Source organism: Triturus cristatus, chromosome 3_1 (genome assembly GCF_964204655.1).
Source record: "Triturus cristatus chromosome 3_1, aTriCri1.1, whole genome shotgun sequence".
In the NCBI taxonomy this organism is placed as follows: domain Eukaryota; kingdom Metazoa; phylum Chordata; class Amphibia; order Caudata; family Salamandridae; genus Triturus; species Triturus cristatus.
The window spans coordinates 219448597-219464479 of NC_140583.1; the positions used below are offsets into that span (position 1 = coordinate 219448597).

Here is a 15883-nt window from a genome sequence, read left to right on the forward strand (position 1 = left end):
CTTTTTCATGTGGTTTTCCCCGATTTCAGGGAGAAAAGCACTGACATTTTCTGCCTGCTTGAAACAGGAAGAAAGTGTATGCAGGACAGCTGGTGAGGCTGCGAGGGAGAGAGGAGAACATGGTAAGAAATGCCTGCTCACCAGGTGCTGTTACAGGGGCAGGGGAGCTGAGCTATGCTCCTGCACACAGCCCCTGTCCCTTCAGTGGTTTTACCAAGTGTTAATTCGCACCGTCTTCAGCTGGGTAAATCAGGTCTCTTCGCAGTGGCGGCCAGCACGGATCTGGGGTGGTGAGGCGGGCGATGGGTGGTAGAGGGGGTAAGGAGGTATAATTTGATAAAAAAGAAAAACTTGCCCCCAACACATCAACAAGTGATCAGTACTGTTTTAAGTTACCTCTTGATAAACTACACTTAATATTGACCACGATTCTAAATCTTACCGGACTGTAAAAGGATGTCAGATATTAATGGTTGAAGAGTAAACATAATGATATAAATGATATCTAAATTACAATGAAGGGTTGGTACCTGTAGGTAACATCACATAACACTTGATGGATGGCTTTAGTATTATAGTATTCAGCCACTTAGACCTATTAAAAGAGTCATCTTAAGTAAATGTTTTGACCATACCTGCTACCTGAATACGTTTGTTTCCTATTTTAAATACATGATGCTGCGGGTAATTAATTTTTAGATTGATCTTGCAAAACAGCTCTGTTTTGTGGTAGATCGATCATCAGCAAAATACCCCTTGTGGAAGGTACTCGTCATAGCACAGGAACCATCTTATCTTATAGTAGCTCTGCAATGTCCTTCTTTGACTCCGGAATACCCTCAGTGATGAAGGCCTACAGGTAAATATAAGCCTTCAGCTTAGGAAAACAATGTTTACATCTTTTCCAGTGTTCCGGTCTCTCAAAATACAGCTTTGTGTTGCTGAGCATTAGTTCTGGGTCATCCCAAAATGCTTATCTGATGTCTGCACTCAGAGATGACCTTAGAAATGAAAGATAGTCCAGCATGGACCACTTGATCATTGTCAGGGCTGGAATGTCAATGCTGACATTTTAACAATCTGCTGCAGACTGCTTTAAGACCATTATTGACTGCTATAGGATAGGATAGGATAGGATAACCACTTATAAAGCGCAACGAATGCCGAAGCGTCTTGGCGCTGGTGAGTAGAGAGAGAAAAACCTCATCTTAGCACCGGATCACATCTAAAAGCCGTGTTTTTAGCAATTTTCTGAAAACTTGATGACTATCTATTAGTTTCAGAGAACAAGAAAGCTTGTTCCAGAGACTGGCAGCCTGAAAAGAGAAGGCTCTGCCGCCCCATCTGGCTTTCCTGACACGGTTTAACTTAATAAGGCTTTGAGTGGAGGACCTAAGTGCCCGACCCGGGGAGTAAGGAATAAAAAGCTTCTGAACATCCTTAGCTCCCCCCCCAAACACAGCCTTGTGTACTAGGCATAAAGCCTTAAAATCTATACGCTGCTGGACAGGGAGCCAGTAAAGTGCTTTGATTCCCTCAGCGATAGACTGATCTCTGGGGACGTCTAACAGGAGTCTGGCTGCCGCGTTCTGCAGAATCTGCAATCTCCTCATCAAAGTCTTGTTTATTCCTAATAGCAATGCATTACAGTAATCCATTCTGGACAGCACTAAGGCCACCACCACATTCCTGCGAAGATCAGGTTCAATAAAAGGGAAGATCTTCCACAACGTCCTTATTAAATAGGAGCAGGAGGATGCAAGATTACTGACATGCGCTGAGAAATTGAGCTGATTGTCGAACAACACTCCCAAGTTTCTGACCTTGGGCACGGGACAGGGGCATTCGCCAGCCTCTGCCGGCCACCAAGAACCATACCACACGGGATTGCCTAGGCCAAACTCTATAATCTCCGTTTTCTCCGTATTGATTTTGAGGAAGTTCTCTCGCATCCAACTCATAATTTCTGACAGGCAACTATGGAACTTAATAGCTGTGTCATTAGCTTGTTCACCAGCGGACACAATGAGCTGGGAGTCATCAGCATAGGAGATTATCGTGAAGCCATGTTCCCTAATGAGCTTGGCCAAGGGGGCTACATAGATGTTGAAAAGCGTAGGAGATAAGGCAGAGCCCTGTGGTACTCCACACGGTAGGTGAAAGGTATTGGACTGCAAACCATCCCATAACAAGCTCTGCTCCCTACCCTCCAAAAAAGAGGCTAGTAGGGCCAATGCAGCTCCCTTAACACCAAACTCCTGGAGCCTCCGAATCAGAACCGTGTGGTTGACGGTATCGAAGGCAGCCGAGAGATCTAACATCACCAGGACTGCCCGACCTCCCCTGTCAACTATAGTGCGAACTTTTTCTGCTGCCATCAGAAATGCTGACTCTGATTGCGGAAACCGTGCTGAGAAGAGTCAAGCAGATCGTGGGCAGCCAGATATGCCGTCAGGGAGCGATTTAGCTCCCTCTCCAGAATCTTGGCAGCCATGGGCAATGCGGCAATTGGACAATAGCTCTTTAAGACATGGGGGTCTAGCGTGTTTTTTTTAGCAAAGGCTTGTTTATTGCTCTCTTCCAACTTGAGGGGTAACAGCCGGATTGCATTGCTTTATTAATTAACTGGGATAGCTCCTCCGCAATCACCTCGGCTGCAAGATGAAAAACTGATGGAGGGCAAGGATCCAGGGGTGATCCTGATTTGATTGAAGTGATCAACCTACACGTTTCCTACACAGTAATGGGTGGCAAAATTACTGAGACCAATATTGCCCCTAGGGCCAAGTTCCTGCCTCTGATCGCTCCACTCCGAGCTAGGGGACATGCTCCTAAACTCATTGTAAATTACCTGTACCTTCTCCTGGAAATATACCGCCAACTTTTGGCATGTTTCCAGGTCAGGTCGGTAGGTGTTATCCTGTGGAGGTTTAGCGAGAGCCGTTATAGTCTTAAAAAGCTCCTTGGCCGAGTTGCCAGCCTCCCTAATCTTAGTTGCAAAATAGGCACTTTTAGCTGCAACTATTGCTTGCCTGTAAGCTGCAAGAGTGCAATTATAGTGTTCTTTGCCCTCAACACTATAATCCCTTCTCCACAACCGCTCTGCCCTCCTACATGTACCCTTCAAGATCTTAAGTTCGTTGTTGTACCAGGGCGCGGATAGTTTGGTTCTCCTAGAACCAAGCAACTTCTGAGGAGCTCCCTTCTCCACCGAGGCCGCCAGCCAGCCCTTAAAGAGTATCGCTGCCTCAGAGATATCATTAGTGTAGGAGGGACGTGAGCCACCCAAGATAGGTAGGAGCTTATCCGCGGTCACCTGAGACCACGGTCTGATCATATGTTTCTCTGACCTATGGCCTGAGGGAATACCCGATATTCCAGTCCTAACATTAAAATGCACTGCCCTATGATCAGACCAGGGAAGAGGCATAATATCGACCAACTTCAGATCCATGTTATTAATAAAGATGCCATCTAAAGTGTGTCCCAAACTGTGAGTGGGGCTCTTGACTACTTGACTAAAATCAAGTGCTGCTAAGTTGTCAATTAGCACCGCCACATCTGACTGATCCGAGCGTTCCAGATGATAATTAAAATCACCAAGGATCATAAAAGGATGGTGATCCATCCGGGATTCTAAAAAGTGCATAAGCATTACAGGAAACGAGGACTTGGGGCCTGGCGGACGATAAACTAATACTCCTTGGAATTTGTACAAATTGTCTACATAGATGGTAAAAAGCATTGCTTCCGCGGGGAGATCAAGATGTGTTTCCACACGAATTTTCAACTGTGTTGAATGAACAACTGCTATTCCCCCCCCCTTTCTTGTCCAGTCTATCCTGGGAAGAGACAGCATACCCACTAGGTAAGGCAATGTTCCAATCCGGTCCGGATGTATTGTCCGTCCAAGTTTCAGTTAAGAAGATTAAATCTTAGGCCACACTCTCAATCAGGTCATGAATTTGGTAGCTATGTTTATGAAGCGAACGAACGTTAAGCAAAACACAGCTTAGCATTTGGGGCAGTTTAGCCCTTGTCATAGGGTGGGACATTGCTCCACTCTTGTTCGCTACATCCCCCACATGCTGCATGTCCAGCAGGTTCCCCCCACCAGCCTCCTTGCAATCCTTCCGAGGCTGGAAATCACAATCGGTACAGGACCTGATCCCTGAAACCTCCCGACGTGGATCCCAGTTATGGGGCCTGCATGGGGAGTTGTCCAAAGCTAACAACTCACCTCTGCTGTAAGAATATAGGTATGGAGGGGCAGAGGTCCTGGCGCTGGGCGTGGACCGGGCGCGGACGGGCGCAGACGGGCTTGCCTTTGGCACGCCCGCTGCGCGGCCATCCAACGCCATTTTTTAATAGAATTAGCCCCGCCCCCCAGCTGACGCGTCGAGCCCAGGTGCAATGTGGGCCCGCCTACAGCCGGGTCCGCTTAGGTCGACCGTCAGAAAACTCAGCAGGAAAGCGAGCGAAAAAGATGTTCCCCGGTAGGACCGATACCGACAGTACGGTTAGTGCAAATAAACAATGTGCAAACGGTAGCGCCACAGAATTTAAATTGCAGGCAACGAAATTAAATATTGCAGGCAGCAACAGTATTTCAAATTAAAAACTAAAGCAGTTTAATTAAAAGCACAACATAAGTGATATCACGCTTTCAGCTAAGCAGAAAATAGGCTGAGTGAACACTGAGGCAAAACAGAGAGCCCCTCTCTACTGACCGCTGCGCGGCCGTCCCAGCACCATTTTTGAATAGAATTAGCCACGTCCCCCAGCTGACGCGTCGAGCCCAGGTGCAATGCGGGCCCGCCTACAGCCGGGTCCGCTTGGGTCGACCGTCAGAAAACTCAGCAGGAAAGCGAGCGAAAAGGACCTTCCTCGGTAGGACCGATACCGGCAGTACGGTTAGTGCAAATAAACAATGATGCTCCTATGGTCCCTTTCTATCCATGGCCTTCTGTAAATGTAGGGCTGGTTTGAATACGGTTTGCCAGGGCTATGCATTTATTAGTATTTATATAGCACAGCCTTAGCTTGGAGGCCATATACATTAGGTGGGAAAGAGGTAAGGGGTGGGAGACAGCAAGATTGTGTACATCAGGTGGGGAGTAAACAAATACATTTCACAGTTTTTTTAGGCACAGGAAGATTGATGAAATGATTTGCCCAGAACCACATGATGTTGAGCCAAGACCTGCTGCCAGGATTCGAGCCTGAGTCCCAAGATTCTAAAGGTGGCAGCTGCATCCACTAGGCCACATTTCCTATTCGGCCCAGCTCATTATTGCTTCATACTGCCTCCTAGTTCACAACTGTGTTGCATTACTAAATACTGGAGCTAATCAGACGCAAACTATATGAAAGTGTTGGGCAATTGTCAAGGCATTAGTAATTTATGAAATCTTTTTCCTTGTTCAATCTTGAAATACGGGCCACCTTGGAGTTGTTATAATTCCTTTGTGGACAGCTTCAGAATGTATCCACCAAAATAACTGCAATGTAAAACAAGCATTTGCAATGCAATAGGTCTCGCATTTGCGAGAGTTAGCGCTATTGATGTTGTAAATAAGGCCTTTTAGGCATTGGAATGATGTAGGTTGGTTTGGAATTGTTAGTTGCAGATTTGTGTGGGGTGGAATTGTGTGGGGGGTTTGTGTAATGGAATTATGTGGAATGGTGGCATAAGGATGGATGCATAATTTGTAATCAGTAGTTGCACATACTATGTCTCATAATGTAAACAGAGTAACTCTTAACACATCTGTTTGCTGCAATTTATAAACCATAAACTGTCATACGGCTAAGTGACGTTTTTAACATGCATTACTGAAGGCAAACTATCTGCCTTTAATCTACTAACGCTTTGAGACAGCATTTGTGGACAACTAGATTTGTGTGTTTTATCACTAAGCGATATGTGCATGTAGTCGCACTGCTACACATGCAATTACACACTTCCAGAAGCCATCATACGCATGTATAAACATTGAAAATTGCACATATGCATTGCATTATATAGACAATAAAGTCAATGGGTAGATCGCTATGGGAAGAGGCACACTAGAGAGGGTGAAGTATATCGACAGTATGCAGAGAAAAGGGATAATATTAACTGCAACTTGCAAACTGCAAAGTCTAAATGAGTTTCTAAACGTTGCACCAAGTTTCTTTTGTATTCTTAGAAAGCAATAAGGGTGCTGGTATGTGCGATTAAAATAGGTACCACCAAAAATGACTGGGATGTGAAGGGAGTGCGAGGGGCCGTGTTTTGTAGTGATTTTGAAAAAAGAATGCTTATGATGCGCTTTAAAAGAAGAGATGAACCCAGCTGGGTTTTCTAACCCTCAGTCTGGCTCCTTCTTACTGGCAGTGTAGCCTTCTAACTGTTCTGCCTAATGCATAGATGCCTCGAAGCAAATGTTCAATCTATGAAGCACTAACCTTCCAACAGGCCCCACGATCCACCTATGTGAACAGTCCTACCGCATCGCACGGAGCTGGGAAACCCCTCGGGGTACCTGTGCGCCTTATAAACTCAAATAACATAACATAAGATAACAGATGGGAGACTGGTACAGCGAAGGCCCAGAAGCCTGCAATATGATGCCACTGTCTCAAGGAACACACACTTCACCCCCTGAGGTCTGCCAAGCAGTGTGAAATCTAATAGCGTTTCACTAACTACCATGCTGTTGCAGGGAACATTTCATGATACAGTAATATTTAAATTCACGTTTAAAAAAGTCTGTACTATATTAAAACATCAGCCTTCTTACCCAAAGGCAGAAAAACCGATGTTCTTTGACTGTAATACCAATCTGTGGTGTCTCTTGCAGTACGAAGTATTCACAGACTGGTGCTATAGAAATGTATTAAAGAGCTGAGACTGTGCACATGCTTTTAATTGCTGCCTGTTCTTCAAATCAGGTCACACCAGGGCTCGGGAGAATGTTTGCAAGTGCCGCGTTCCTCGCAGTCCGCCTACATCCCGCATACCTCGCCCAGAGGCGCTACTGCTGTTGTTTTGCATAAAAAAGGTGGTGACAAAGTCCTGCTCAGTGACGCACATGGTGGCCAGTTCGGTCAGCACGCGACCAGGGCTTGCAGAGAGGAAGAGGCGCAGAACCAACAAGCAATGCTGGGTGAAGGGGGTGAGAGGTGACTACAGGGGAAGCAACAACAATAACAAGCATTTGCAATGCAATAGGTCTCGCATTTACGCGAGTTTGAGTTATTGACATTGCAAATAACAATGCCTATTGGCATTGTCATTTACAATGCCAATAGCTTTAACTCGTGTAACTGCGAGACCTATTGCATTGCAAATGCTTGTTTTTTATTCCAAGCATGTTCAGATTATAAATATTCTGATTAATATTCAAGGGAAAGGAAGGGTTCAAGCAACGCCATTATCTATCCTCTCGCATTCGGGCACGTGTAAATAAAGCTCTGTGTTATTTGCGACCGTTGTTTTTATGTTTTATTCTACTTTATGTATGTACACCTAGTTGGACCTAATACATGCAGGTGATCACGGCACCACATTACCTAAACGAAGTCTTCATATCTGCAATACATCCAAACATGTTACTGGCTAGGGAGCCCCTTTCTCTTCTTTTACCCCCTGCCAGCTCAACTCTCTGATGTTTCTAAAGAATCTATCAAGGTCCCCGGTCCCATCCGAATACAACATTAGGTTGAACCAAAACAAAACATTTTTAAAATAGGAAAACACATGCAAAGAAACAATTGTTTTTGCAAACTACAACAGCAAGCATTTGGTAACGACATCCCCTGTCCAAGCAGACATCTGTCAAATGATCAGAGGTCGATGTGACTGCAGAAACTACAGATAAAAAATACTCGTGTTTTAAATTAAGCCCAGGGAGAGATCACCGGGAGACAAAATGCGAATTTTAAAAGCAGAATAAAGGCAATTTAGATACACTTACCCGGCAGCCTGCAGTCAGTCCACAGGTGCAAGGATTTCAAAACACCTCTGTGGCAGGTCTCTAAGGCGCGCCCCAACAGACATGTCTGTTTCTGCGAGCTTGCCTGCCTGTTTGTGCGCACACACGTGTGTGTGCCTGCTTGTTGTTGTTTTTTTGCCACACAGGGCAGCGTAGATGGGAATAGCGCTGGTAATTTGCAGTTAGGGGCAAAACGTGGAGAGAGAAACAATCAGAAAATTGGGTGAAGGGGGGAGAAATTTGGGCAACTGCTCGGCTAATTGACTCTGAAAGGAGAAATTAAAAAAACGACAGATATGCAGTTTGCAGGACTGTGGCTTCTGATTCAAATGGATGCATTATTAGGGATGTGGGCACGAGGACAGCCCGGGCACTGAGTCCCCGCCCCAGCGCCCCCCATGCTCCGGGTGGCACCAGCGGAGTAATTTATACCAGTTCTGGGTTTTTGGGCGGGGTGGAGGCAGTGCCAGGTCCGAAGGGGCTGGGCATTGTTGGGTGGAGAACAAGATAGGGAGAGAGGGCTCGTTAGTTCCAGCCTGAAATTAAAACAAGCGATAACATTTCTGATAAAGAAGCGAGATCAGCCTGCAAGATCCAGCCGGTCTGAGGAGCAAAGGGGGGGAGGTGGAAGCAGTCGCGGCCGAATAACAACAAGAGAGCACTGAAGCGGAAACATCAAAGCGGCCGAGAAAGTGAAAGACAACGAGTGCTTTCAGGCTGCCAAATGGTGCGCGCGCCCGGCACACATGCACAGTAGTTGGCGGCCTGAAAGCAGGTACGAGCGCCACAGAACACACTCGCCAAATGAGCAAAACGTAAAAAATAAGGTGGAGACGACGGAACATTTCACTTTGTAGAATATTGTGACATTTATTTAAACTTTGAACAAACTTTTTGAATCATTGCTTTTGCATGTGTTTAAATGATTTTACAAAATAAAGTGTTTTCATAATTTCATAAGTACGACCTGATATTTTTGACACTTGGTAGTGTGTTTAAGAGCTTAATGTCAGTCAGTAAATAACTGCAATAATGGCGCTTGCACAGTAAATGAGAGAGGCTAGTAAAGAAACGTTCTTACTATAGCTCAGATCTCGAATGTACAACCCGCTGCATGACTTTGGAGGATACACCTAGGGAAGACTTGATGTAGACTTTTTTATACATAATGCACAAGAATTTATAAAAACAAGGAGATCTTAGACTGGGAACGTTGCAGTGCGCTATGGGCAGAAGATCGTAGTCTGTCTTTTTCAGTCCAAACAGCTGCATTATAGGCATATTGGAACTAACCAAAAGGGTCTCTGCTAATTTGTTGTAAAGGTCTTGCGTATTACTGTTACAACTGTGATGAAAATACATTATCCTCTCCGTAATGTATCGCTAAAATCATGGATGTTAATGGGGAGGCGTCCAGGCCAGACGCTGGTTCACCTGCATGCATTTACGTTTTTTAACAATAGTGCTTTGTCCTTTAAACCCCTCTGAAGTGCAGACTTTTGAACATGCTTTTAAGCTGAATGCCTTGCCTGCCCGAGGCATGTTTTGCTCACAGGGACGTGTTTTTTAGTGAAATATACGAGTTGTTAGAAATAAATGTACCTTTGTAGTAGAGGTGTGTAACGTAACGGTGTACTCCTTCTTTAAAAGCTTTATATAGAAGTGTAAAATGGTGTTGTATTGTAATAACAAATAAATCTTCTATAAGGAGATATCGAGCGTTTTTATGACCTGGGTCATTGGAGACGGGGGAATATGTTATTGAACACAATGCCACGTGCTGCGTGCAGTTCCGGGGAGGAGATGTATTTTAGACATATGCACTATGCTCCATCCAGGTTTAGAAAATCTTTTTCCAGATCACAGCCAGTATGCTAAACGATGGTTTGTTGTGCCTGCCCTCTGCAGACGTCACTACCCGCAGCTAAACCGCCTCCATGTTTACTCCTTAAATGGACTTCAATTAAGAAGGACCATTGCTCATGACAACCAAGCGTCTCTCATGGAGGTGGTAATTCGCCCAGGAGACCCCACGTAGTCTCCTCTGAAGCCGAGAAATTTTCGCATTTTACAGCTCCTTCAATCTTGGGGCAGGAGTGCGCATCTGATTGCTGGGAGCCAAAAACAAGCGCGCACTGAAGCTGACGGAGTGGGAGGGGGAGTGGGGGCGGGCACGCAGGCTGCCAAATGGTGCGATGAATCACGGCTAAAGTGAAAGCAAACAAGTGGTTGCAGGACTCCAAATGGTGCGCGCGCCCGGACGGGTCACATGCACTGTAGTTGGAGGCCTGCAAAGCCACTGTTTGCACTTCCAAAACGCGCTTACTATAAGTCTCGCCAGAGCAGCGCTAAAGCGCTGGTCAGGCGAGACCTAAAAATGTTTATACTGTGGATATATTCTTCTCTGTTCTTCCCTTTTTGGTGGGCTTATTATAGACAGCACACGAAGGGGGCGCTTTAGCTCGTGCTAGGGCTAAATCACACCAGTAGAAATGCAACAGAAAACAATACAATTCCCGTTATTGCCTAATGTAAACATACCACGCACGGAATAGCTTGCTCCCCCCTGCCCCACCCAGGAGCCGCTTCATAACAACAAGCAATGCATTTAGGGCTCCTCACCAGACGAGTGCGAAACACACCACAGGGAGCACGGCATGGGTCACCACACAGCACACTGCTCTAAACCAGCCCAAAATACATGTTTTAGCCTGAAAAGTGCACACTACCCAATTCCTGGTGGCGCTACCCAGCACTGTTGACCTGTACAACCACTGCACACGAGGGGACAGAGCATAGCACTCCTAAACAGCACGTTGGAGCAGAATGTCGATATGGGCACCACAAAGCCTAGAGAATGGTATTCCACTGCCCCGAGAAGGGAAGGGGATAGCAACATGAGAGGGCGTGGACATGGAGTAACCTACAGAGCTGCCGACTTTGGGACTCAGAACCGGGTTTGAGTCTCGGCATTGGCTACAAAAAAATAACACTCAGAATCAATAAAATTAAATAAACAATGGCTTGCCAACAAAAAATGTAAATTGGAATGGCGACAATGAAATACACAATGACGAATCGAAACGGAATTATAAATGACGATTGGTAGGAAGAAACAGCCACATCTAAGAACGAGCAAAAACAAAAAATAAGTAGTACCCAAATGAGCTTATACACAACTACAGTGTAGGAAAACTGTAATTGGCCTGTGCTCCTGCCCCAAATACAGAAGTGATATATCGGGGCACCAACCAATGAGGAGCCAGCAAAGAAGAGAGATGCCTGAGTGAACCAATGCTAAGCGGGATTACACTCAGTAGAGTGATTACCCCAGGTCTTGCAGATAGCAAGCGCTGTAGGCTCGACCTAAACATTTTTGAATAGTTGGGTCTACACAGTTTGATCAAACAAGAGTGTCTCAGCCATATGAATCTCTATTATACTAAGTGTTCAGAAAAGTTGCTAAGTTTTTCTCCCACAAATGTCATGTCAATTTTGTGAATACTTATGTATTACTCATGTGTTTGAAACGTTTCTGCATGTGGGATTGCAAGTTAAAATCAAGGGGCCCGATTCACAGAACTAATTTAAGACAAAATCCTAAACTTACTACTTTTGGTATTCACAGATGTTAGGATTTTGTCTTAAGTTTGTTTTAAGACAAACTTAAGACAGACTTAAGACAGACTTAAGACAATCTTAAGACAGACTTAAGACAGACTTAGGTTAGGATTTTGTCTTAAATTTGTCTTAAGTCTGTCTTCAGTCGGTCGTAAGTCGGTCGTAAGTCGGTCGTAAGTCGGTCGTAAGTCGGTCGTAAGTCGGTCGTAAGTCGGGCGTAAGTCGGTCGTAAGTCGGTCGTAAGTCGGTCGTAAGTCGGTCGTAAGTCGGTCGTAAGTCGGTCGTAAGTCGGTCGTAAGCCGGTCGTAAGACTGTCTTAAGACAAAATCCTAACTTCTGTGAATACCAAAAGTAGTAAGTTTAGGATTTTGTCTTAAGTTAGTTCTGTGAATCGGCCCCAAGGGTTTCATGTCATGCCTTTTTACAGCTCGTTTTTAGGTCTCGCCTGATCCAGCACATGCCCTGGTCTGGCGAGACTTTTGTGAGAGCTTAAAAAAATGCTGCCATGGCCAGCCTAAAGCTACAGTGCATGTGCGCGGGCACGTGCTTACGAACAGAGGCTTTCCTCCTCATGCTCAATTAAGCGCATCGCTCGCCGTGCATGATCGCGAACGCGATCACTTTCGTGGCTGCGCGTTTACGATTGTGCGGCCAATGATTGTTTCATTTTCTCTCTCAGCAACCGAAAGGACCCCAAATCATCCAGATGACCTACCGCTCATACCTAACAATACGATAAGCAGCCAATCCCCGCTATACCTTGGCGTCCGGGATTTACACGCACACCTGACACATGATCGCCGTACTCCAATATACATTCTTCGTAAGCACATAAGCGACCCGCATGAATGACGTACTATTATATAATATGTCACTTTTGCTGCTTAAAATCAACTGTTAGCATTTCTAATTACCGCTCATGCTTTCCCCCATACTACCTGTCCATTGGTCTATTACTGTCTTGGTATTTTTTAACTCACTACCTGAATTCGGGGTCTCAATGTATGCCACGAATCATAAATGACATACCAGGATTTATATTAATGCCTCTGTACTTTGCAACAATTAATACCTACTATGTCACATATATTTCTACACACCCACATAACTTTGCCTTATTATCAAGTGCCATGACAGTTACTTGTATTTTTTAAATTGTGAAACTCCAAAAAACAAGGAACTCTTCAAACATAGCAGCCTGAATCTGAGGACGCTAAAGGGAAAGTGAAACCGAAAACTCCCGTCCACGATGTCAGCTTTTCATTTTCATGATATAACCATTCACTATGCAATGTATTCAGGGGTTTGCAGGGGCAGGAGAAACCATCCGACCATCTTCCGAAAAGTTAAGATTCTGTCTCTGAGTGGGAGAGTTTACTGAATGTTAGTATGGTGTCAGAGAATGAACTTTACTGAAATGTGCACTTTATTATGGCATCAGCCACAGTTTACTGGTCAGGCAATGCATTTTTGTCCACCTGGCTAACTTTACCTGTGAGTTGGGAGTTGTTCTCTTAGGCGCACATATTTGAGCTTCTCGTGCTATTTAATGGTTTCACAAAGTGAATTTCCTATAGGCTTTTTAGGTCTCGCCTGAGCCAGCGCTTATAGCGCAGCTCTGGCGAGAGTGTTAGTAAGCGGGTTTTGGAAGTGCTTACCTAGTGGCTTTTTTCAGGCCTCCAGCTTGCGTTCGCGATGTCGTGCACGCGCACAGCTGCTATCCTGGTTTCTAGCATTCCTTTCCTCGCATGGCCAGCTTTCCTCCCCCTCTCTCACCCGCTCCTACTCCTCCCTTACTGCACGGAAGAGTTTCGTGAGAATTCAGACAACAGGCGCCACTGGGCTCGAAGCCGGACAGCCATCCGGCTTGATTAATGGCGGCATTTGCAAGTGTTACAAGACCGCAGTCTCACACCTCTGTCCTTACCACATTAGTGTGTCTCTACGGCCAGAGCTTCCGACATTGTAACTAGTGAACCACGTTCGAGTCCTGGCGGGGCTCAGTATTCTGTGATTCTGGGCAAATCACTTAATATCTCCGCGCCTCAAAAATGAATGCGAGCTTGTGTGATGTAACTGATGCTCATATAAAGCGCTCCAATATATTTGGATCAATACAGCCAAAAAAAAGTCCGAAACCTCGACTCTCCGTGTTGGGTCTGGCTTCCTCACTCCCTTCTTATGCAGGCTTTAAAGCAATAACACAGGGTCTCACAACTTTCACCTTTGAGTCCATCCCTGAGACCCTGGTGCTGTCTAGTGTATCTGAAGCTGACATGCGACTGACTCTGACCAGCCCCTACGGCCATTGAGCAATACAGCGGTCCAAGTAAAACGCAAGCATTTTAAAAATGCAATTACAACACAATATATAAACAAACATACTACCTCCCCTCTTTCCCTGCCCGTCCTACCAAAGTACACCACCCTAATGCGACCTGCGGTACCACAGTCTGCTTCAGATGCCTGCTTTGTTTGCCTTTGGGAGTCAAGGGACGCCTTGGAGGAGCCGGTTAGACTGCGCGAGAGCATCTATTCTTACCACCACGAGCCCCCAGGGGCACAGCCAGGTGTGAGCGGGAGAGGTGGAGGGGCCGCCCTGAGATGTCTTCAGCTCCAGGGCCGCATTCCTGCCAAGCCGCACCGCACGGGGGCCTGGAGGATCCGGCCCATCTCCGCGGCCTGCACGGAGCACCACGCTCCTGGGTTTCACAGCACCAACTCTCTCACTTATACCTAGCGATTCTAACAGAGTAGTAGGCACAGCAGCTCATCTTTGACATTTTCTTTTTCCCATGCGGACTTAGGGGCTTATTTACAAGGCCCTGGCGCCACTTTTGCGTCATTTTAAACATGGGAAAAGTGATGCAAAAGTGGCGCAAGGGGCTTGCAAATCTGCCCCTTAATTTGTAAAAAAACAACGAAATAAAATACGTGAAGAGGGTTAAGGTTTTTTCTTGGAAGCTTGCGCCGCTGAATATCAAAGAATGCTTGGCCATGACGCCATCTAATGCCTCTTTACCTGAACACCTTAACCTTCCTGTTCGTCCAAACTTCTCTCTCCCTTTCCCACTGTCTGTAATCTTTTCCTTCTCTTTTCCTTGTCCCTTTTCTGCCCTTTTGCGTCTGTCATTTTTGATGATAACAAGCATTGGCATGGCCAATAGGTACCGCCTTTGGGACCTTATAAGTGTTTAGCCATGCAATAGTTGATGTTGTTGTACCAATGATATTGTGTTGCATAACTAAATATTTATAAGGTCCCAAAGGTGAGACCTATTGGCTATGCCAATGCTTGTTTAGAAAAGAAGTCAGCAACATCTATGGGCAGCCATTCATGTCAAAATTAGAGATACCCATATAGGGCACATATTACATTCATTCTTATATGTGTCCTATTCATTTTGCACCATGCTATGCACTTCAAGAGGTGTCCTAAATAGGGATTTGTAATTTTGACATGAAAGGCTTCCTATAAACATTCACACAAATTCAAAGTTGCTAGGAATGCAGTTCCATAGTTAACTTGAAAGAAAATGGCACATGCAACAAGGATGGGAATATCACCAGTGTGCGCAGAAAAATGATACCAGCTCATAAATGAAGGGAAAGACTAGAGGAATTGCAGACAAAGGGTGGGAAAGTAACAAGGATCTTGCCTAATAAAAACTTTGCAACGCCCGTACGTTTTGCACTTACAATTTATTCCAATAGTAATTTTTTGTACTCACTTCTGCGAAAATCACCCAGCTTTGGTAGGATACTTTTTTCGAACTCCAATATAGTTTGCTCCACAACCTCTCGAGGTCTCTGTTGATCCAAAGCAAACACCATTTGTTTCAGCAGAGGGACTTGCGACAAGTTCCAGATGAAGGAACCACGATCCAGAGTGTTTATGTTGGGATGACTGAACTTCTGTAGTAATTGAAAAGGTGACAAAAAAGTGGTATATTGCTGTGTAGGAATCAGAGCACTCTGAAATATGAATACACCAATATGCTTTTGATATACAGAAAATGTATTATACTACAGAAGCAGAAACATTATGTATCATTGCCTAACCAGACTGCGGTGCCGTGTGTGAACCATTTTGTGTGTGAGGCAGGTGGAAGCAAGAGCTCAGACTGACCAAAGACAATATGAACTAAATCTGTGATGGTGATAAACAAGTGTTACCGACCTAAGAGCATCCTTCACCAGATGCCTCACCCAGGATCCTGGACCACATATTATGCAAAGCTACGGTCAGTTGGAGTGCGCTATCTACATCAATTATTCAATAA

At 45.3% G+C, this 15883-nt stretch overlaps 1 protein-coding gene across 10 annotated transcripts in view; it reads right to left on the reverse strand.

The window, feature by feature from the left end:
• Positions 1–15883, reverse strand: part of HYKK (hydroxylysine kinase) — a 326821-nt gene that overhangs the window by 7640 nt on the left and 303298 nt on the right. For all 10 annotated transcript variants that reach the window (XM_085643707.1, XM_085643705.1, XM_085643712.1 and 7 more), the window contains one exon: positions 15332–15515. In XM_085643707.1, coding sequence (XP_085499833.1) covers positions 15332–15515 — 184 coding nt within the window. The remainder of the gene's footprint in view (positions 1–15331; positions 15516–15883) is intronic.